Source organism: Dermacentor andersoni, chromosome 4, assembly GCF_023375885.2.
Source record: "Dermacentor andersoni chromosome 4, qqDerAnde1_hic_scaffold, whole genome shotgun sequence".
NCBI lineage: Eukaryota > Metazoa > Arthropoda > Arachnida > Ixodida > Ixodidae > Dermacentor > Dermacentor andersoni.
In genome coordinates this window covers 183,608,386-183,630,588 of record NC_092817.1, presented here as the reverse complement: position 1 = coordinate 183,630,588, position 22,203 = coordinate 183,608,386, and the positions used below count along the sequence as shown (strand labels likewise).

Genomic DNA, 22,203 nt, shown 5'->3' with positions numbered 1-22,203 from the left:
GACTTCTGTCAACCAAAGGACCAGGCAGGATTCCGTAAAGGCTACTCAACAATAGACCATATTCACACTATCAATCAGGTGATAGAGAAATGTGCGGAATATAACCAACCCTTATATATAGCCTTCATTGATTACGAAAAAGCATTTGATTCAGTCGAAACCTCAGCAGTCATGAAGGCACTACGGAATCAGGGTGTAGATGAGCCATATGTAAAGATACTGGAAGATATCTATAGCGGTTCCACAGCCACCGTAATCCTCCACAAAGAAAGCAACAAAATCCCAATAAAGAAAGGCGTCAGACAGGGAGATACGTTATCTCCAATGCTATTCACAGCATGTTTACAGGAGGTATTCAGAGACCTGGAGTGGGAAGAATTGGGGATAAAAGTTGATGGAGAATACCTTAGCAACTTGCGATTCGCTGATGATATTGCCTTGCTTAGTAACTCAGGAGACCAATTGCAATGCATGCTCACTGACCTGGAGAGGCAAAGCAGAAGGGTGGGTCTGAAAATTAATCTACAGAAAACTAAAGTAATGTTTAACAGTCTCGGAAGAGAACAGCAGTTTACGATAGGTAGTGAGGCACTGGAAGTGGTAAGGGAATACATATACTTAGGGCAGGTAGTGACCACGGATCCGGATCATGAGACTGAAATAACCAGAAGAATAAGAATGGGCTGGGGTGCGTTTGGCAGGCATTCTCAAATCATGAACCAGCAGGTTGCCACTATCCCTCAAGAGGAAAGTGTATAACAGCTGTGTCTTACCAGTACTCACCTACGGGGCAGAAACCTGGAGGCTTACGAAAAGGGTTCTGCTGAAATTGAGGACGACACAACGAGCTATGGAAGGAAGAATGATAGGTGCAACGTTAAGGGATAAGAAAAGAGCAGAAAAGAGGGTACGTGCCTGAACAGAAAGCTGTACCGGGAGCTTTTCATGTTGCTCTACAATTCATAGTAAGGTTCGTTACAGCGCAACACAAGACGAGGACAAAAGAAAGTGTAAAACGACCTACCTTCTTTTACCTTCTTCTTAACCTCCTTTTGTCCTCGTCTTGTGTTGTGCTATAACGAACCTCACTATGAATCCCAACCAACTGGCCCACCTTGCTGTCTTGATGCCCTACAATTTTCTCATTGACACTTTTCTAGGAATTATATTACTGGAGATGTCGATTAATTAATTAAGGCTAATTTTGTAATTAGGCAAAATGCAAAGAAAATCATCCGTGTATCTCCAAGCGATACTAAACAACATTACCGGAGGGACAGGGACCTTTGTCAGGCTTGATTGCCTTTAGCCCCTGCAGTGAGCTTTGTATATTGCTTACTGTAAATAAAACACTTACCCTGGTTCTGTCCAGTTACGCGGCATTTGCACACATTTAAATCTAGGTGCATGATAGCTGGGACAGCCTGTGTATACAGGCGACTTTTTAAAGTATGCGATACAATTACAAGAAACTGAAACCTTTATTGCAACTGTTCTAAAGAAACAGCTTTCTTGGAAATCGGGTTGCAATTCTCCAAGGTTGCACACATCTGCTGTCTCTTTCTTGTGAATATTGCAAGTAATTTAGGTTGGCTGCACTTCGTTGCATATAACCTCGACAATACTATTGCTTAAACTAGCGATACATCTATGCTGCAGACTTAGACACCAAGTACAATTCTTTATTTATCAGAATTGTTTGTAGCAAATGTGCATTCTTCATGTACGCTGTACTGCTACTACTGGGCGGGATCCAGGACTTCTGTGAGGCACTCATTGCCTTTTGTCTCTGCATCATCTTGATATTTTATATAGTTGCAAGAAATAAATATAAATTCAAATAATGTTTCGAGCCCCATGGTTCCCCATGTATGATTGAGAAACAAGTCTGTTAAATATCAATGTAACAGGAGCATTTCCAGGCTCTGTCACGTATTGTAAAAGTAATTCGATATACATATATTTATATATATATATATATATATATATATATATATATAGAGAGAGAGAGAGAGAGAGAGAGCGGTCACATCGCTCGCCCACCCTCACTCGAGGAATAGCTGTACGCCCTGTCACGTGCGTATCGGGGGCGAGCTCCACCACTGGAAAAGCTGGCGCCACCATCGGCGTGACGTGGCATGGGGGATCACGTGGACACAGTGGCCGTGGCGGCTGCTTCGGAAGCGCCGAAGCGAGCTGAAAACGAAAGTGTAATGTCCCATCTGCCCAGCGGTTCTGATTGAGTGGTGAGGCTTTCCCGCCTTGGGTGTCTGCTTGACAACATTTGAAAGCACTATAATCGGTAGTGGCTGCCTTTGGAAGCGTGCAGCATGTTAGGCTACTGTTCGGTGCCGCTGTGCCGGACGTACGCAACCGAGCCCGGTGTCAGCCTTATTCAAACATAGCCGCAGGACAAGAAGCTGCGTGAAGCTTCGGCTACAGCCATCGGCTACAACTCGGGTATGCAGCAAGCACAGACGCGAGGAAGATTTCTACTACGGCGCCGGGACTGCCATGTTCTGTGAGTAGAAGAAAACGCACAGTGAGACGCCCGCCCGCGCTCGCTGTCCGGCTAATGTCACAACAGTTTGGTCTATGAACTTGTTGATGCTAGATACTGGCAAGTTCAGCGGGAATGGAAAGGTACGCTAAGGAGCACATTAAAAGAAGCATGGCATATGGTCATGTTTGTGTTATGAATTAATGCACTGGATTACGACACAGACGCAGCGGGAAATCGCACGCCGCAGAATACCGGTAAACATTCATTGCGACGGAACTTGAGAAATAATATCGAAACGTCCAAGAATTTAGAAAAAAAAAACATAAATACTGAATCGTCGCGACGGCACATCACAGTCGCCGTAGGCGTCGGAGTCTCTATAATGAAATTATTTTTGAACAGCTCAAATAGCGTCCACTAAACAATGGTCGCTTGTGTGCTGTCAAATGCTCATATTCTGCGGCCTAAAACTCACGGCACGGCGTGACAACGCGCTCGCAGCGAAAGCGAAACATTGTGCGCGGACATGCATGCAGACGCCCAGTCGGTCGCTGCGAACCCGTGTGATCGCTGCATTGAGACTTCATTCTGTTATGCTTCATTTGGTTATACAGACAGCCCACTATAAGAACACATTCCACATAGTTTGCTCTCAGCCGTTTGCCTGTCTTTCACGCAAGCCGGTTCGGGAGACTCCATCGCGGCGATCGCGCGCACTGGCGTTCACTGCGTATTCGGCAAACAGATCTGTAAACGATTCTGTGCTTTCAGTTTGCCCAAGATTATTACATCAACAGTCAAAAACTTCCCTCGTTTTGAGAGTACACACAGAAATGTCCAGGAGGGGTGCCGCGCGGTGCTTTCACTAAGCGCCGTAAGCCAAACCGATGAGCGCGCCGCGTGATCCCTATGCAAGGGGGGCGCTTCCGACAGATGGCGACTCCGTAAGTCCTCGCCCCCAGTATCGGTAACGGCAGTCGCCAGGCTGCGCATTTCATACTGGAGCCTGCTGGAACTGCCAATGGCGACCCCACCTCTTAACATTGCCTGGGGTCCTGACCGTAGGAAACAGTGGTCGCATTTGGTACCTTTCACAAAAATTTGGCCCCTGCCGCTGCGCAAGGACAGCGGCGACAGGAGAGACGTAGTGTCGGCCTTTTGTGGCAGCATGGAAGGTGTCGATCAGACACTGTCGCTCCATGGGAACAGCACCTTCCAGGCATGTACCTCCACTGCATGCGCGAGTAACACGAGCCTGCGGCCCGTCCTGGATGGTATCAGCTAATAGCACCTTCCTATTGGAATCTTGCATATGACAATATATGCAAGACGTTGGAACTTGGCAGCTTCGAAATTGGCGAGGAGAAAAAAGGGAGTTTGGAAAGAGGGAGTGTGTCGAAGTGGCGACTTTGCGCTCCGCTTGTGAAGTCAATGTGGCCGAGATGTTCACAGCTGCACATGTTATACAAGGAATGTGTTTGCCCATCCAGCCCAAGGGGTGGTTCAGTGCCCGTTTAAAAATCCAGATTTATTCCGGACATGGTGAAGATAGGCAATGGGCGAAATGGCTCAGTTGTGGACACACTTTCATAATATTGTCTGTACAGACTTGTGTGTGCAAGCAAATAGCTTTCCAATAGAGTTTGGCTATTCCTTTGGACTGACAGTTATGGTTCCTGGGCAATTTATTTTGCCGAGAAATGTGCGATCGTCTGCCCTTGCATTTCCCAGGGATGTTGCCTCGCAATATTCACCAGTCTTTCTGCGGATTGTCCAGTGGTCGCCCTTAGAACAAATTGCGATGCCCACGGATCAATGGAAATGTCCCAAGAAAAATGTACTTTAGATGTCCACCAGGCAAAACATGCATTCCCTCCCCTCTGTGTCCCAGAAATTTTATCTTGAACGCCCTCCCCCGGTCACGAAACCTTTAAATGTGCGAAAGCTTGCTCGCTAAATTTCTTTCAAGGCAGACTACACTAATGCCGTTGCAACATGTTCTCTCAACAACCTCTGCAGAGCAGTGGCAAATGCAGAGCTTTCCGCAATCGTGAAGAAACTAAGCTATCCAGCTGACCAGACCACGACACATGAAGGTAGTGCATGCGAGCCCCTGACTGTGTCGTGCATAGGTTGTTTCAGTGCATGGTGTTGCCTTAACGTGGTGCATGGTGCACACATCCTAGCAGCATCCCAGTTTGGGCCACGCATGTGCTGTAATGTCGCAGGGGTTGTAATGGTACACCAAAAAACTTTATTGTCTATGATACACGTGCCTTAGATTGTGGTAGCCTTATGCTGCATGTGCTAGATGGGAGTGTATATCTTCATTGGAAGTGGCGTAGGAATTAAGGAAGCGCTCCACAGTGGCATTTTGCACTGGGCAAACAGAGCATGCAGAACTGCTACAAACATGCTGGCATGAAGGCTTACACAAGCCTCGTGGGCATTTCGAGTGCTCCTGTTGATACAAAAATCGTACAAAAGCCACAAGAAAGCACAAACTGTACACTGTATTGTGATGTGCCACCAACCCGCCATGGTGCTGCCAACCAGCCAGCTCCTTCAATCACAAATTGCCCCCCCCACAAAAGTGATGCACAAGCGACAATTCATACACGACTTTATTATTTGCAAGTGGTCTGAAACATTCTTTTAAAAACCCTCAGGCTACGAGCGAAGAAACCAAACTGCCTCGCGCACATTATCGTCACCCGCATAGGTGGCCTGGTGAGGAGCAATTTATTTCACTGAACGCAATCAATCAGCTGCCCCGGACAAGAAACCCGGGGTCAGAGCAGTGGAAAGCCCACGGGTGTTGCCGCCGCTCCCTGGCCGGCCATGCTTGGTGCTGGAATGCCGGCCCTGCGAGAAAGTGAGAGAGGGACACTCTGCACTTCGTAGCATGCACCGCGACCTTTACCACTGAATCCAAGGGTTTCTCCGATTTGGAATTGCCTCTAATGGCGGACCCTAGGACTGAGACCATTAAGCGTGACCACTAGGTGGGCTCATTTTTGATGCGTTGAAAAAAGACAAGTCGATGCCGGAACTGAACAGTGAACTTTTGTTTGCATCATCGGAAAACTAAATCTACAAAAGACAGACACTAGGCCACCATATTTATTTTTATTTAATTGCACTAAAATCAACGTCAATTGATAAAAACAAAGCACTCCATGAATTCAAGGTAACTCACACTACTAACCCAGGTAAGCAATTACAAGCATCCAGCTCTTCCTAAACCACACATACACACATTGAGCACTGTACTCATTCCGTCTTTGCAAGACTCAAAAATTGTGGTAAGCATAGTTGGCCGGTATCCTGAGGTGAGCTTTGCACTCAGATGAGAAACAGACAACCCGACATTTGAATGCAGGTGATGAGATCAGTGCCCTCACCAGATAACGAGGGGCACCAATTCTAAGCCTGGCATTAGCCAGGTTAGGAGTGGTGGCAAAGGACAAATTTCAACAGGGATGGGACGTCGCAGTGCCGGAACAAAATGACAATGAGATACAGTAAAACCTCGATAATTCATTCTCGATTTCATATCAAATTCAGGTAATTTGTAGAACTTATGCAGTCCCATATTGTTCATTGCAAATTATACTGGATAACTTGAAAAGCCCTTGCACATCCATCCAGATAATTCGTAGTTTCTGGTTGTGGCTCCTGAGAACAGTATGCTGCGATGCACTTCGGCTTCAGGCAGAGTAAAAAATGTGATACCAGCACATTTCGTCTGGTACCGTCAAATACTGTATATGCAGTATTTCAGTGTCAAGCTTTCGCTAATTCAACCACATTTCAATTAACTCATACCACCCGGAGTGCGGCGACAATGAAGTGCCACAAATGTGGAGAAGATAGTGGCAAAGAAACCAGACAGAAGGAACAACAGGCGTGCTTGCAGAGGCTACCGAGGTGGCGACGTGACGCGCTACCCAACACCACTGCTGTCAGCAGTCATGACATGGAATCGTGCACTCACACTAAGTTTCGTCAATATGCAATATCATATACATCGCAAATCATCCACAAAGAAGTCGAGCATGCCGCCATCGCTACATGTACCGCACTCGCGCACGTGCTCCCAGCAGTTTGAGGACTGAAAATTGGATTGGCTTTGCTGCACGGATACCATACCCAGAGTTGTGGTTTCATGACTATTACAATTTGGTTGTGCGAATGTGGGAGGTTAGGGTGCGCCTGGGTGCAGGCGTGGTGTAATTTAAGCAAAAAGGAGCATTTCGGCACAGCACGCACCAGCATTTCTGTTTCGGCACAAAATGGTGCAAATGGTACGGCACTTCCATGACTGCAATATTATAGTTGTCCAACTGAAGCGTTTGAACATAGAACCTCTAGCACAGGAGCCCGATATTGAAACGATTATGCCACGGACACATGCATCGACAAGCGTCACAGAACACCATTAAGAATCTTCTGCGAGCAAGCCAGTGCATTCCGATGTGTGGCACATTTCCATTTGGCCATCTCTGCAGCCAGAACCGCTGCAATTAGTAGCAATTATGTGTGTTTGCAGAGTTTTATTTCCTTTGGCATTTCAAAAACTATAGAGTGGTTTGAAACTTAGGCCAATGAAAGCAGACAAAGCGTAGTAAAGCTACAAGAACATCTGAAGCTACAAGCACAAAAATATCGCAGTGGCTGAATGATCACAGCGCCAGAGTTCCCGTTTGTAATCATTGCAGGAAACTCCATGCGTAGAAGCAGATGTGCTATGCTAACGTGGAAGATGACGTCATCGACAGGGTCAGACCAGGCAGGGATATTTGTGCACCTACTCTCATGATGGTTATTCAGTCCCTGAACGTCATTCGCAGTTTTGTTCAGTGCAGCAGTGGTGACTACGAAATGCTGCACATGATTACCAGGCTAGAGATCATGGTCAGTATCCTCGGGCGATCACCTTTACAATATTTCACAAGACTCAGAGATGGACGCATCCACGTATACGGCCGACAGCATTTCTGGAATTGTGCCAAGCTCACTACTTCCACCAAGCTCATCACAGTGACGTGTCCAGCGCAGACTCTTACGGATTCTCGTCAAGTGAAACTAGCATCTACGAAAATTATTGCCTTTAGTGCAGCAAACTACTGTATGAGGTAACCTTGCATCAATGATCACTCTGAGTAGTCCAGCTACACATAAAATAAACTTGACATGCTTGGGTCACACTGTTTTGCACATTTTCTGGGTTTTTTTACTTCTTTTTGTGCAATTCAAAAACCCGCTTCATTTGAAGATTTTTCGAGGTCTAGCAGACTTTAAATTAACGCAGCTTTACTGAATTGACATTGCAATGGCTTTAAGCAACACTTTTAGATTCGTTTTAGTGTGAAAGCTATGGCAAGTAGAGCGTCACTTTTCTGTTTCCTGCCGTGCCATGCGGTGCCACTCGCCACAATGTTTGCTTGACCGGCCAAGCTACTCACCATCGCCGCACGGTCGAATAGGAAAGAGTGGTTTTGCTCGTGTGCTTGTTTACGGTGTATGGGAATTTCAAGAAAGGATGCCTAAAAGCATCCAACCGGAGGATGTTACATTTTGCAAATACAGTTAAACCTTGGTATAACAAATTTCAATATAGGGAAGTACTTACACCTTTTGATAATTTCTTGTCCACAGAACACCATGCATTTTGAACCTCAATATAGCCAAGTGTGTCTATACAAAATTTCAATATGATGAAATTTCTTTGCCGCTGTGAAGGTATATCGAGGCAATAAATGGAAACTGCAGTGAACACAGATCCTCAAATGCTTGAATTAGAGGTGCCTGCTTGCAAACACTCCTCTCAAATCACGCACAGCACTACAGACAGCGACTGAAGAAGTGCAGCAGCAAGGCAACTTTTGCCGTCACGTTCTGTATGAAGTCCAAGTGCGTTAGAACCTATAGCGCCCTGTGTGCCGTATGCAGTGGGTGCGAGAAAAAGTGCGCGAGAGTGGCCCATAAGGGAGGTTGGCTTGATGTGCGCTGTCTTTCCGCACCAGCAATGTGTGGGGTCAGTGGTCACACACCTCCTCTAGTCCAGCCGTAGCTGTACATGGCTGTCAGTGCAAATGAGTGCATACAGGGCCTGCGTCTTGGAGGTAATCTACAGCTAATATGAGCTGAGATGGCCGTGGCTTCATGTGTGCTGTCTTCTTGGTCATTTAGTGCTAGGGCCTGCGCAAACTCAAGTTTGGGAGATGCCTTTAGGCAAGAGGAAAAGACGAAGCGAGAGATGAAGCATTAGTCCTTCTCCGCTTGTGGTCTTTGTGATGGCGTTGTTGTAGAGGGAGCGACACTATCAGTGGCGGCAGCAGAGTGGACGCGAAAGATTCACAGACTTCGCTTCAGACTGCCGATGCGAAGATATCGTTACGATGACACGAAACTGTTTCTTTGGTCTCGGACTCTCAAATTCAACGAAATAATGTTTTTCCTAATTGAATAATTTTTTTTTTTCGCATGCCCGATAATTCTGAAAACTTTATGGCCTCTTCCGAGTAAGAAAGATCTATCAGCAACTGTACTTATTTGCACAAAAGATTGTATTTCAATATAACGAAATTCTTTTCATTCAATTTTACCTACTTCTTTATATCAAGGTTTAAATGCAGTATTGTAGACAAAACAGTTTTAGTTTCTTTGAAATTAGGTCTCGTTTTCAGGGATATTTTGGGGGAACCTTTAGACGAGCTGGAATTTATAAAAAAACCTTGCTCGGTCTAGGTTTGTGGAGCATATGGCCTCTTTTACGTGCCAGGTCTCGAATTTGACATTCTCATTGTTACACGCACAAGCTTCTACACGAAAGGTGTGAATCACCGGCTCGAAAACCAAAACAGTTGCCTTCATAAATAATAAAGTTACCTCCTGTTGCCGTTCCTTTCGTATTTATTACCAAATGCGACTGCATTCAATTTTTGTATGCACACTCTCAAATACCATATTTTACCGCTTACAGCCCACAGCCACGTATAACCTGCATCCTCAATTACAACAGCCCGGGTAAAAAAGTATCCACGAGTACATCCCACGGGAATAACTGCGTAACACAACGCTCACATCTTTGCAAAAACAGTCTCCATTCGCAGATGCACAACTCATCCATATTGTACGTTCAGCCAGCAGCTCAGCTTGTGCTGCGCTGTACAGGACGGCTGTTGGACCCAGTTCATCACAATCCTGAGTTTTAGTTCGCTGGCGCCATGTGCACCGTTCACTTGCAAAATGAAACAGGTCGAAAAATGGTGGCTCTGAGAGGATGGGACATCCGCTTAAATAGTGGAAGGCTCACAGGAAAGAAATTACCTACACTGTCTGCCATTGCCAAAAGTATTCTTCACACAGCAGCCACACGGTCAAGCAGTCGAAAGAAATTTTAGTGTAGCTGATTGAATTGCTTGACGAGCAGAAGACATAACGGAGTCGTTGGACAATCATGTTTCTGCACGAGAACATTCGAAATTAAGTTACTTTTTGAGTTTTTCGTTCCAAAACCACGATTTGATTATAAGGCACGCCGTAGTGAAGAATTTTGGTGGACTAATTTTGACCTCCTAGGACAACTCATACCCTTCCTTGGCAGCCAATTTTATTTGCTTGAATTCTAGCACTGCATGCTGCAATGCTTCAAGTAAAGCACATCAGACAGTAATGCACAAGCACAAGGAACAGAGGACGTCTTTCTTTCTCTTTTTGTTCATCTCGTTTACTTTTACTTGCACAGAATGATACTGTTGTTAGCAATCACGGTGGCAAGCTAAGAAGTTAAGAGTTTTCATGCACAGAAGCAACAGCGAGCTTAAGGGGGCATTAGGTGATTGTAGTGGCCCCATAGGGTTGGCTTTTCCACATAGCTCAGGCAACCAGTGGCTGAGCTTGCAGCAGTTTGAAGAGCAAGGCAACAGAGGCACGTTATGTTCGTGTCAGGAACCAGAATATAACATAAGGTGCATTTTAAAGCCAGAAATCGTGAAGAAAAGAAAAAACTTGTGTTTTGTGCAACTTGGTATTTTGGGGAATGCAAATCTAAGATTACACTAGAGTCACAGACAAATGAAAACGAAGACCAACACTGGCTATTAGTGATGATGAATGACATTCTATCAGATGGCAAGTTCGAGAGCTAGGTGCGGCCAACACCACAGGTTTGTTCTCAGTTGCGTGCACTGTGTTGTCTATGCTGCACTGATAATGTACAAAATCACAGCCCATGTGTGGCGTTATCACCCTGCATTCTTTAGGGATTTTACTTAGAAGTGCTTACCGGCAAAGGTTTCGATCACAAAAAGTTCCTGCAAGCATGTGGCCTACTTTTCCCAAACTCTTTAGATTAAGTTTTTGGATGAAAGAACAAGTTTAACCATACAGTCGAACCCACTTATAACGATCCATCAGTTATAGTGACTATACTTCGTTGCACTTATGATTTTCCTATCCTACATCAAGAAATAAATATTTTTAAACGGTCCTGCTTTTACAACGAACACTTAAACATAGTCACAGTAAAGATATGGCACATACAAAGTGAAACAAACAAACAAACACAGAGCTTCTAAAGCATGAGAGGGGCACGCGCTGTGCTCCAGTTTAATCGCGACGAAGATATGGTCTCCTAGATCAGCAAGCACCGCACACAGATTTCTGACACCGCAAGCAAGGTCACTCACTTTCCAGGCATTTCTCCAGAGGCAGAATGGCAGAGATTAAAAAAAGAAAAAATAGGAGGGAGCATGAAGCCAGGCCGTCAGGTTTCGCATGGCAAACTCTTCTGACGCCGTTCTCTAGAGTTACGACTGCCTACGACGCACCAAATGCTAACAATGTCTTGGAATATCCAGCAGCCGTGGAGGAGAGGAGGTCGCCTTGCCAAGGCTAAACTGTCCCGAAGCTAGCTGCCTGCATGACTGATGTGTCAAGTGCACAAGTGCCATGATCGGAGTGGGTCAGCCATGCGAAGGCGATGATGAGACGTTGCAGCAGTGGCATGAGCATGCCGTAGAAAGAATTCGAACAGCAACAACAAGCGAGTAGAGAGAAAAGAAGAAGTCTGGGTGACGTGGAACAACAAGCCTGCGCGGAGGAAGGAGTTCGCCAATGCTCCAGGCACAGGAGTGAAGTTGTCAGGCGTCAGGCCCGTGTTTCGCGCCTTCTGCTGGACCAATGCAACTTTCCAGTGCCGTGTCACCGCATTCTCATGAACCGCGTTCTCATGATCGCATGCAGGAAGATGCCGAGCGACGTTGGGAAAATGAAGTCCATGCACCGGGAGCAGAGGTGAAGCCATTTGACTTGGTGTCTGGTGTCGAGACCACTACCGTGCCAAGGCCACTCGCCCTTGTCCTCAACGACGCAACCGGACTTACTCCTACATCACTGAATCCCGGGTGTTCGCCTGAGGGTGACCAGGATTTTTCTTCAACAGTGCCCGTCTTCAGCACCGCTTTTATGCTCCAGGGGCGGCCGCTGTCGCCACCTTGAGTTCATCTCGCAACTCCACTGCAGACCATGAAACTGTAGGCCCTTCCTGGCATTGACACTTTCTTCGGAGACTTAATTACATTTTGTGTATGTGCTTGATTAGTTTGCAGAATTTCTGTTCTTCTTTGTGTTGGATTTTCTTTAATGAATGTCTTGCAGTGTGATAACGAACGAGTTCGTCACTTCATGCGCTGAGGCAGTGCCTCAGCTAGGATCAATTAATTGAAAGAACCTCGTCACAATGTCAAATAAAGCCTACCACGAACCAAGTACACTGGTCGACCTGACGCACTTAAAACCTAGCTGAGTGGGCCAGAAGATATATGCGAAAATGCAATCGGAAACATTTTTGTTTTTATTTCTTTTATGGAGAAGCTTTTTTTCTTTCATAATTTCAGATCCGAATTTCACTTTCCTATAAATAGCCCAATACAAAAAGAAAGGCCACAGCTACGTATCATGATCGTCATCATCATCAGAAGAGTCACATGTTGAAGGTTGACTGCGTCCCTCCATCCATGCTCCTTTCTTGCACGACAGTTGCATTCTATCGTTCTTCGCGGCACACCACATGAATAATGTTGTTGTTGTTGCTTTTTGGCAAGATTTTTGAACACGTGAGGCATTTCTTCACCGGGAGCGCCATTTTTGAAGTTTGAAGTGAATGAAGTTTGAATTAAGTTTTTGTGAAAAGAACAAGACCGCGACAAGGACAAAGAAAGAAATCTCTGGTTGGAGCTGCTTGTGCGGTGTGTGCATGTGACTGTTACGGCGTGCACTGGAGCACAGGTGTATGTTGGCATGTGGAGTGGCTGGAAGTGTGCCCAAGAAGAGAAAAGCTGTCCCGATTGAAACGAAGCTTGACGTTATCCATGACATTCAATCCAGGGTGAAAAATGCCAACGTCACGAAGATATACGATCTTTCTAAGTCAATTATCTCTACAATCATGAAAGATGAAAAGAAGTTGCAAGCATTGATCAACCTTAGCGGTGAAAACAAGCGATGAAAACAAGCGGAAGCGCTTATGCAAAGCTACATACGACGACATAGAGGAAGCGCTATTCAAATGGTTCATGGACGCTAGAGAGAAGAACATTCCTATCAGTGGACCCCTGTGGATTAGAAAACCAAGTGACTTTGCATTTCTCCTCAACTATCAGGAGTTCAAGCCTGAACTGCAAGCCATCGACTTTTTTTTTTTTTGCCACCACCTACAGCCCCTCAGCATGAGCACAATTCAAAACTTTTTAAGATAGATTACCGTCGCCGAATTAATGAGAGGCTTCTCATCCATAACCGTACAGACAAGATTCTCAAGATCAACTTGTGGATGGCAGCTCAGATGGTCAAAGGAGGATGGATGAATGTGACACGCAAAACTATGCAAAGTTGTTTCAGAAAACCTTTCAAACATCATACTTTTCTGGCCAAAGCAACACAGCTCTTGGTGCACTCGGCCTGGCATGGCTGATCCATAGCTACAAAAGCTATTACTGAAAGTTTGGAGATTTTGAAGACGTCCTGGAGAATTTCATCGTGGGCATTGTGCCTCTCCCAGTAGCGGCAGATTCACTTATTTGGAAAGGCACTTTAACTTGTAAGCACACAGCGGGAGCCGCTTCACAAGGCGGAAAGGCTTAACTTATCACTGGATGGTATGTTAGTGCGTCGTAATAAAAGTGCCGCAAAAAAAAATCACTGGGTCACTATTAACACACATCTTGAATGGCAAATCCATATGCAACAAACTACCGATATAACGGCCACTTTTCGCTGAACTATAGAGTTCGTTATAAACAAGTTCAACTGTATATGTATGAGGGGTGAAGCTTGCAAAACATTCTTTTTCAGTTCAGTACACTACGGCCTGACCTTGGCTCTAGGCTTGCTCAAATATGAACCACATGGTGAGCAAAGGCCTGCAGACAGCATATGAACTATGTTTTTGTATTGTTGACCGTGACATCTACAAAAACTCGTGACATGTATAAAAACTATGACTTGCATGAAGGATGATTCTTTCAAAAATTCTTCTGACAAACACAAAACAACAGCTGAAGCTGTCCACTAATCTTCATGCAGGATACACTAGTTTACAGGGACGTAAGCCCTCAATACCTTTTATGCAAGCACCAGGAAAGCACAAAAGGGCACTCACCCCGAGAAAGGTGGGGACATGGGCATCTGTGGTGGCAGGCCTGCTGCCATGTTGCCTCGTGGATCCTGTACTCCACAGGCAGCTCCCTCACCGACAGGACCATAAGGCTGTAAGACAGAGAGAAGAACACTGATCAGCAGGACTTGACAAATAAGGAATGGTGCGTTTTTGATCTTGGTGTGGAGCAACCATCAGTTGCACTGTCAATGACAAAGATGGCAACAGCTGTGCCAGCCATATTTAGCAAAAGAACCTGGTCTGCACAACCCCATCAGCCGTGTCAAACTCCTGGGATTGCAAATGCCTTGGTTGGCTTGCACTCTGAATCACCTGTTGCCACTGCAGAAGCTGCCAGCTTAACAGTCTAAGAGGCACCCTGATGTGCCAACAAGCACAAAGGTACAGCCCGGTACAGGCACACTGATGTTCATGGCAGGGTCCACAACTGTCTCACCATCACTTTCGAAGGTCAAGCTGTCTTCTTGCACCGCCTTTCCCTTTTAAATGAGTTGACAGAGACTTTTCAAGCTTGACAGTGAAGAACTGCCATCACAGTAGCAACAGAGCAGACACGGCGAGTGCAGTGGCGATATTTTCTCACAAAAATCATGCTTCTTTCTCCACAGCCCAAATCACGTGCACGAGTGCAAAGACTTGAAATGTGCCCCAACTGGTCCCATGATGAAAGCCCTGTTAGACTCCTCACACAAGCACAGAGTGGTCTGCTCCAGGGAGAAGATTCAAATCGGACAAGGTGACCTTTGCTCCTGTAACTTCTCACGCCGACTGAGCTGTTACCCTGCTCGGCAGTCGTGCATCGTCGGCCACTCTTGCCGTGCCAGAACTCAAGCCACACCTGTTGTGCAATGCAGAGCACTATGTTTAGCTGTAACAAATCTTCTGCTACTGATCCATCACACTCCAGAGCCTCCTCTGCGCATGTTTGTGAGGCAAGAAAACCAGTCACAGCATTCCTTGTTTGATGCAGAGTGCGTCACATGCCCTGCAGTTAACTACCATGCACTTCACTCTATGCCACCTCGCCTGCTATTGACAGTTGGAAGGAGGAGAAAAAGCAATGTGTCCATGAAATGTAGAAAGGGTAAAGATGGAAATGGCACGAGGTCATTAGTATTTCAGTACAATGGTGATGTCAGGCAGAAGATATGTCAATGAGTGAAGAACTAGCACCACACTTCCCTATTTCACTGCATCACCTGCTGCCCCCCCCCCCAGTTATCCTCACCTCGCTCCTGCATCAGATGTACCTGCCCTTTTTCCCTTGCACCAACCTGTCCCTCAGAACTTGGCAGTTCTTGAGCTTACCATAGGTGGAGCAGCCTGTGGTGGTGGTGGTGGAGGCGCGGGTGCACGCATCAGGCTGTGGTAGAGGGTCAAGGCATCATTCAGCTGCCGACTTGCAGCCGTCAGAGACGCATGTCGCCGGTCGATGCGCTCCAGCTCCTGCTCTATCAGGGGACCCATTCCTGCGCAGCGCTCTGCAGAGAGACACAGCAAAGGCTGCATAAGCACAGCGGCAACAACTCCCACTCGAGTTGAAGTGTTCCCTTTGAAAAGCAAGGAAAAGTCACTAATTGGACAAGTTGGTGATCCACAGTCTTGGAAAGAAGCATGAACGAACTGCACCACAAAATGGAAGGCACAGATGTACACAGTACTTTCCTACACTGACAAACACCGTCGCTACGAGACGGGCTGACCATCCAAATAAAGAGGTGCTTCTGCTGCACGCCGTGGTGGTGGTTACAGTAAAAGCCTTCAAATGCGTACTTAGAACACGAGTTTCCGCAGCAGCACCAGTACAGTCACTGACCAATTAATTTGAACTCGAACGGCCAAGAAGTCTAAATAATCAGAAGTCCGAAATAACGGATTTTCCCAAAGATACGCGATTTTATATTCCACAAGTGACAAAAAATGGTGTGCCATATTCTCAGATTGCCACTTTCGAGAATAGTACCTTAAATTTCATGCGACTAGTGCAAAACACATTGGCATCTTCAAGCGATGGCATTCTTGGAATAGTGCCAAGCATGCTATCTTGTCACAGTGCAGAAATTCTGCAGCCATCAAAGCGTCCGGTGCTAGTCACGCAATATATTGCAAAAATGAAAGTATCCTGAAAAGTGATCATCTAAAAATATGACCCAAGTTATCAATGCGTTTCTTTTGTTTGTATGCTATTTCTTTTCCCGCTCTTCACAATTTGTCAGTGGTAAGAGCAATCCTACAAATATGTTATCAATGGGATCAGCCAGTCATTGACAGTGGATGATAAGAGTGGTATAGAATCAAGCAGAAGGCATTGCTACAAAATTGTGGTCAATATATGAACTAGGCTTCACTAGTTTTGGTGTTGAGGTGGTTAAGTTATGGGGTTTTACGTGCCAAAACCACGATCTTATTATGAGGCACGCCGTAGTGAAGGACTCCGGACCACCTCGGGTTCTTTAACGTGCACTTAAATCTAATTACAGAGGTTTTTCACATTTCGCCCCCATCAAAATGAGGCCACCGTGGCTGCAATTTGATCCCGCAACCTCGTGCTCAGCAGCCCAACACCATAGCCACTGAGCAACCACGGCGGGTCCACAGAAAAACCACGGCGGGTTGAGGTGGTGCTGGCAATGTATGAAAACAAAAGTGGCTATTTCTGCTCAACTTGATGGCCAAACTCGCACACAATCATGCAGTCCGATTCTGAATTATTGCACGGCATGCTACAAGGTGGCCAAAATTTTGGTTGTCCTTATACATTAAATCTATGGGGCTAGTGATGGTGTCGCGGGGCTGTCCTAATAATTAAACAATGCAAATCATCAGTGTCTGAATTAATTGTCAGTCGGAGACTGTAACAATAATGTGTTCTCACTGAATTAAAAAAGCTATGTGCCTGAGACAGCGCAAATGCAGATGGCCCCAACTACATGACATTTACCAGGCGTACTGTACACTACTTCTGCTGGCTGTTACATTATGTTGACTCGCCAACCCAGCTTTGTTGTGCTATTAGCACAGAGATACGATTAGCCTAGGGATGCAAGTGATGAACCAGTTATATCACAAAAGTGGCTGCAGAAATTAGCCATTTTTGTACACGACAGGAAAATACAGCTAATCCATGGGTGCACCTGATAAAGGAGAGAAAATAGAGCATGTTGCTTTTGCAATGTGCAGACACAAAGAACAGCCTTTACCTAATGCTCATGTAAGCAAGTTCCTATTCCTGTTTTCTACCAGTGCAGAAATGTAAGCCAGCCCAGTTTATCCCTTTAAGGACGAGATATATTAATACCAAAAATATGTTCATTTTCTCTCCAAATGTGGAAAACACATTGAGACTAAGCATAATTAACGAAAAGAAAAATATTTTGCGGGAACTTTTTCAGCTATAGGGGCGAAACACCGGGGAGTGAACTGTAGATGAGCTTCACTTCAAGCCTCCTATGGCTTTGTTTGAAATTTGTTTAGAAGCTCTCATTATATGTGAACCGCAGGTGTAGATTTCATTTGCTTTCTGTCACGTGTGTGTTACCACTGCAGCCGGACATGTTGCATCAGGGCTTGCTTTCAAAAGAAAGCGAATCGCGTGCCAAACATCTTCCTCATCCTATGCTCCTGCTCAAAACCAGCAAATGACACTTGCTGCTACTCAATTCACTGCTGGGCAGACATTTAGTCAGAAACTGCACTCATTACTGAAACTCAGCAAGAGAAAAATTTATGTTATGGCAACATTCGTCCAAAAAGCGTTAAAGGGGCCCCGAAACACTTTTCTAATTATAGAATGTCCTCACTATTAAAGGAAGGCGTCTCACGAATTCTGATACTGAAAAAAATTTTCGCATCCTTCAACTGTACGTAGATTCTCGAACCAATACCCGGATATCCCTCTCTTTTCGTCTGTGCTAGCACGCTGGAAGCTACACAGCGGAGAAGCCAAGAGAGCAAAGCTGCGCCCGACAGTTGAGTGTCACAGCACCAAAAGGGCTTGCCATGGCATTCCGTGATGGTCGCGGTAGGCTATGCGGCACAGCATGCCACTGCCATCTCAGAGGCCATGTGCAGCAGATGAAGCTACTATAAAAATTCACAAGATTCTGGGGTTTCACTCGCCAAAGCCACGATCCGATTATTAGGCTTGTCATAGTGGGGGTCTCCAGGTTAATTTCGACCACCTGGGGTTCTTGAATGGGCACTCAATGCACAGTACCTGTGCATTCTTGCATTTCGCCCGCTTTGAAATGCGGCCGCCGCAGGCGGGATTCGATCCCGCGATCTCGTGCTTAACAGCCCAACACAGCCTTTAAGCAACCACTGCAGGTTAGCAGATGTAGCTACACACAATTGTTGTTTGTAGGCTGGGAGTGCAAAGATAAAATGATTTTCATGTCGTCTTGAGATCCCAGACATACGTATTTTTCATTTATTCAACTTAGAATTAGCAATTACGTATTACTGAGGATGCTCTCGCGATCAGAATATCAGCCAATATCATTGGTGGGCCAGCTGCTTTCGATGACCTTGCATGATGACATTGCAGAAGTGAGAGCAAGCAATTTTTCACTGTGTGTGACAGCTGACTGTAAATCTACTGCTGCAGGCAATACAGTAATACTTCATTGATATGTTCACAGCAGCTTCTACATCGGATCAGCAACAATTTCTTCCTATGTTAAAAAAGTGTTTCACGGCCCCCTTGAGACAGTATACAGTTGACTTCCGTGAATTAAATCCTGATGAGACCGACTAAACTGGTCAAATTATCATTGAACACAAGGCAGAAAACACGGCGTTAATTCACTTGGCAGTATTTGTCTTTAAAGTTAGCTTCACTGCAATACGGCTGTTATGAAGTGAATGCTTAACCCTTTGAGGGTCGATTTTTTTCGCCATATGCGACCGCCCAGGGTCGATTTTTTTATTGCAGATTCCGATTCTTTTTAGGGATTTATTTCAAAAAGAAATTTCCGTAACTTTTTTAGGGTGACCGTAAAGTGAGAATAAATATTTTGCATTGGTATATATGCACTCTTCATTCATGAATAACAACAATAAAAAAGGAAATAAACTTATCAGAATTAAAAATTTGGTGCATATTTATGCACATAGTTCAAGGCTTTGAAAATCCGCACACGAAAATATTTCGCAAGCCTCAAATGTTCCTGCTCTTACACTAATACTTACGTCCATAGTGTAATCAAACTGCGTAGGTGCGCGCACTCAAGAAAACTTTTTGGTTGGTGTGCACCGCGTGCACAATTTCCACCTCTGTTAGCTCTTCAGTCATCACCGCATCAGCATCGGCCCTGACGTACATGCAGAAGGTGTCGCAGTCGGACACAACGCCGGCGTCAAGGAGAGCGCCTCACGACGCTAGGGCTTGGTTGCCCATGGCACCATCACTGGCGGCAGCACCGAGATCTTCGCTGTAACCGCGACTGCTGACGTCAAATGAGGCATGCCGGAAGTAAATGGCGATCATGCTTGCTGGTACAGCCATCCAAGCAGTCTGTAGCATCTCGATCGCCATGTACAACTCGATCGTGGACTCACACTTCATGGTCATGTTCAGCAGAATCTGGTTGATCACATGCTTGTGATTGCCTGACTTCATGATAAGTTCATGATAACTCCTTGGTCGAGGGGTTGCACAACTGCAGTGCAGTTTGACAGCAAGAAGTATAGCTCGATGTTCTTGAGCACAGCAGCAGCGTGGTGGGCAGCGCAGTTGTCCAGTACGGGGCATATCTTCCGGTATTGCTTGCCCAGCCACTCGTCCCCCTCCGGCAGCCGTTGTGCGAAAATTTCTCGCCATCCAAGCCTTATGGTTGGACACACAACTCACTTGGAGCTTTCGTTTGCCTTTAAAGCATCGTGGTGACACACTTTTGCCAACCACGAGGGCCGGCACCTTTTCTGACCCATCCATGTTGGCACAATGCAACACGGTCACACGGACCTTGCTCTGCTTACTGCCCTTGCAGCGTTCACTTTTGAGGGCCAAGGCTTTTTGCGGCAGCATCTGGTAGAAGAGGGCGGCCTCATCTGCATTGAACAAATCCTCGACGCTGTATTTTTCTAGCAGCTGTCCAATGTTTGTCTCCACCCACACCGCTGCAGCTTCGTGGTCGACAGACTGCGCCTCCTCGCTGACAGCCCTGCGAACGATGTCGTGGCACTTTTCGAAATGCTACAGCCAGCGGACACTCACCACAAAATTGTGTCCCATGATGCACACGAAGTCCCTCGCTTTGCGTTGCAACAGGGCCCCACTCACAGGAGTGCCGCTTGCTCTTGCGTCGAAAAACCACTTGAAGACCACCTTCTCTACAGCTTCGAAAGCGGGGGCTCACAGCTTCTTTCCGTCGCCTTTTACGCCACGTGTGACAGCACCGGTGACAGCTTCTTTGCTGCTTAATACTGTCGACAGTGTGCTCAACGCTATGCCGAAATCTTCGGCCCCTTTTTCTTCTTCCCACCGGACTTGACAGCTTTCAGCATAGCCACCTTCTGGTCGATTGATATCATTTTGTGCTTCCGTTTGCCGTTGTCGTCGTCCATCTCCTTTTTGGCGGTGGAAACTTGCACGAACGAACCAGAACACGAACGCTGATATCCTTGATGAGCACGCAGGCAACGACAAGCAACTACAAGCAACAAGAAAACCACAGTTGGGTCTGCCCGACACGTTTAGCAGAAGGGCGGGTGGGTCCACCAGTTCCACAGGAAAGGGGAGGCCGGGAGACGCGAACATCGCACGCTATAAGACATTGAGCTGAAGGGTACCAAAATGGTCAGTAAATACTCGTTGTAGAAGAAAAATAAGGTTCGTTATAGCCATTGTGAGGAAATTTTAGCTTCTTTAAGGGGGGACACGGGTTGTGGCGACCAAAAATCGCGAAAAAACTCGATATTTTTTTATTGCATTTTTGGAGTGTACAGCTATTATTGCATCTACATTGTTAATTTCATACCGATAACATAAGTATTTTAGCCGCAGTGACGCTTTGTATGACATGTACTAGCTGAATTTCAGGTGGAACTTGCGCTGAAACGGCACATTTTCCGAAACGCGCGCCTGCTCTTCCACGTGTGCTAGCGCGGACATCTTGGTCTCATCTGAAAGAGGCGACTTTTCCTTTCAAATTCCCGCCAGAACGGGCCCCATTCGACCATTGGCCACTTAGGAAATGCGCGGCAAAAAAAAGGTACTAGAACGCCATCCTATTCGTCACTCGGTGCACGTGACTATATATATATATATGCGCATCTATTGACTATATATATTGACGTGACTATTGACGTGACTATATAATATATGCGCATCTATTGGAATTTCAAAGGGAATTACGATTGCTTCATTATATCCATTAGTTCGTTATATCCCATTTCATTATAACGAGGTTTTATTGTATAGTGCTACCTCCCTACTCATCTTTCTCAGTAAATGACACTCATCTTAAATAATAGACATTTGTCAGGTTCCTTGAGATCCCACTGCACAGGAGAGGGACAGCGACAACCCAGTTGTCACAAAGAGGCTGACAATTTTGCTACCACAAATTGCCTTCTCTAACTTTCACTTGCTTGCCCTTTATCATGAATACGAAGATAAAAAAGCAAAGTTTAACCCTTCTCTATGGTGAACTGAAAGGGCACCTCGAACTTATGGTCACTGCCTCAGTCCTTCCCAGGTCATCTGTGTCTGTCGGCTCCGTACTTAGTAGTTTCCCCAACTATAATATATAGTTCTTCTTAACTACTCCAATTTGTTTTCATCTGCAGTGCGTACTGCACGAGGGTGCTCCGTTTGAGCAAAATGTACTTGTATTAAGAAATCGTAAAATAACTTCGACACTCCTGGGCTAATGCGAGGCTTACCTTCCAAGGCAAGCAGTTCAGGGGGGTCAGGCTGCCCGCTCCGAGGATTTGCGTCGTGCAACCGCTGGAGGGTTTCATCGATTTGGGCCTGCATGCATGAAAAAGTTGCATCATCACCGCAATTGGC

The 22,203-nt window shown here is 45.9% G+C and overlaps 1 protein-coding gene across 2 annotated transcripts in view; it reads right to left on the bottom strand.

Annotated features, from left to right (window-relative positions):
- Nucleotides 1-5,109: 5,109 nt before the first annotated feature.
- Stam (signal transducing adaptor molecule) overlaps nucleotides 5,110-22,203 on the bottom strand; it is a 61,720-nt gene continuing 44,626 nt past the window's right edge. For both annotated transcript variants that reach the window (XM_050177764.3, XM_050177765.3), the window contains 4 exons: nucleotides 22,077-22,164; nucleotides 15,498-15,670; nucleotides 14,172-14,278; nucleotides 5,110-5,368 (listed from right to left, as the gene is read on the bottom strand). In XM_050177764.3, the coding sequence (XP_050033721.2) occupies nucleotides 5,296-5,368; nucleotides 14,172-14,278; nucleotides 15,498-15,670; nucleotides 22,077-22,164 (441 nt within the window). In that variant the 3' untranslated portion in view covers nucleotides 5,110-5,295. The remainder of the gene's footprint in view (nucleotides 5,369-14,171; nucleotides 14,279-15,497; nucleotides 15,671-22,076; nucleotides 22,165-22,203) is intronic.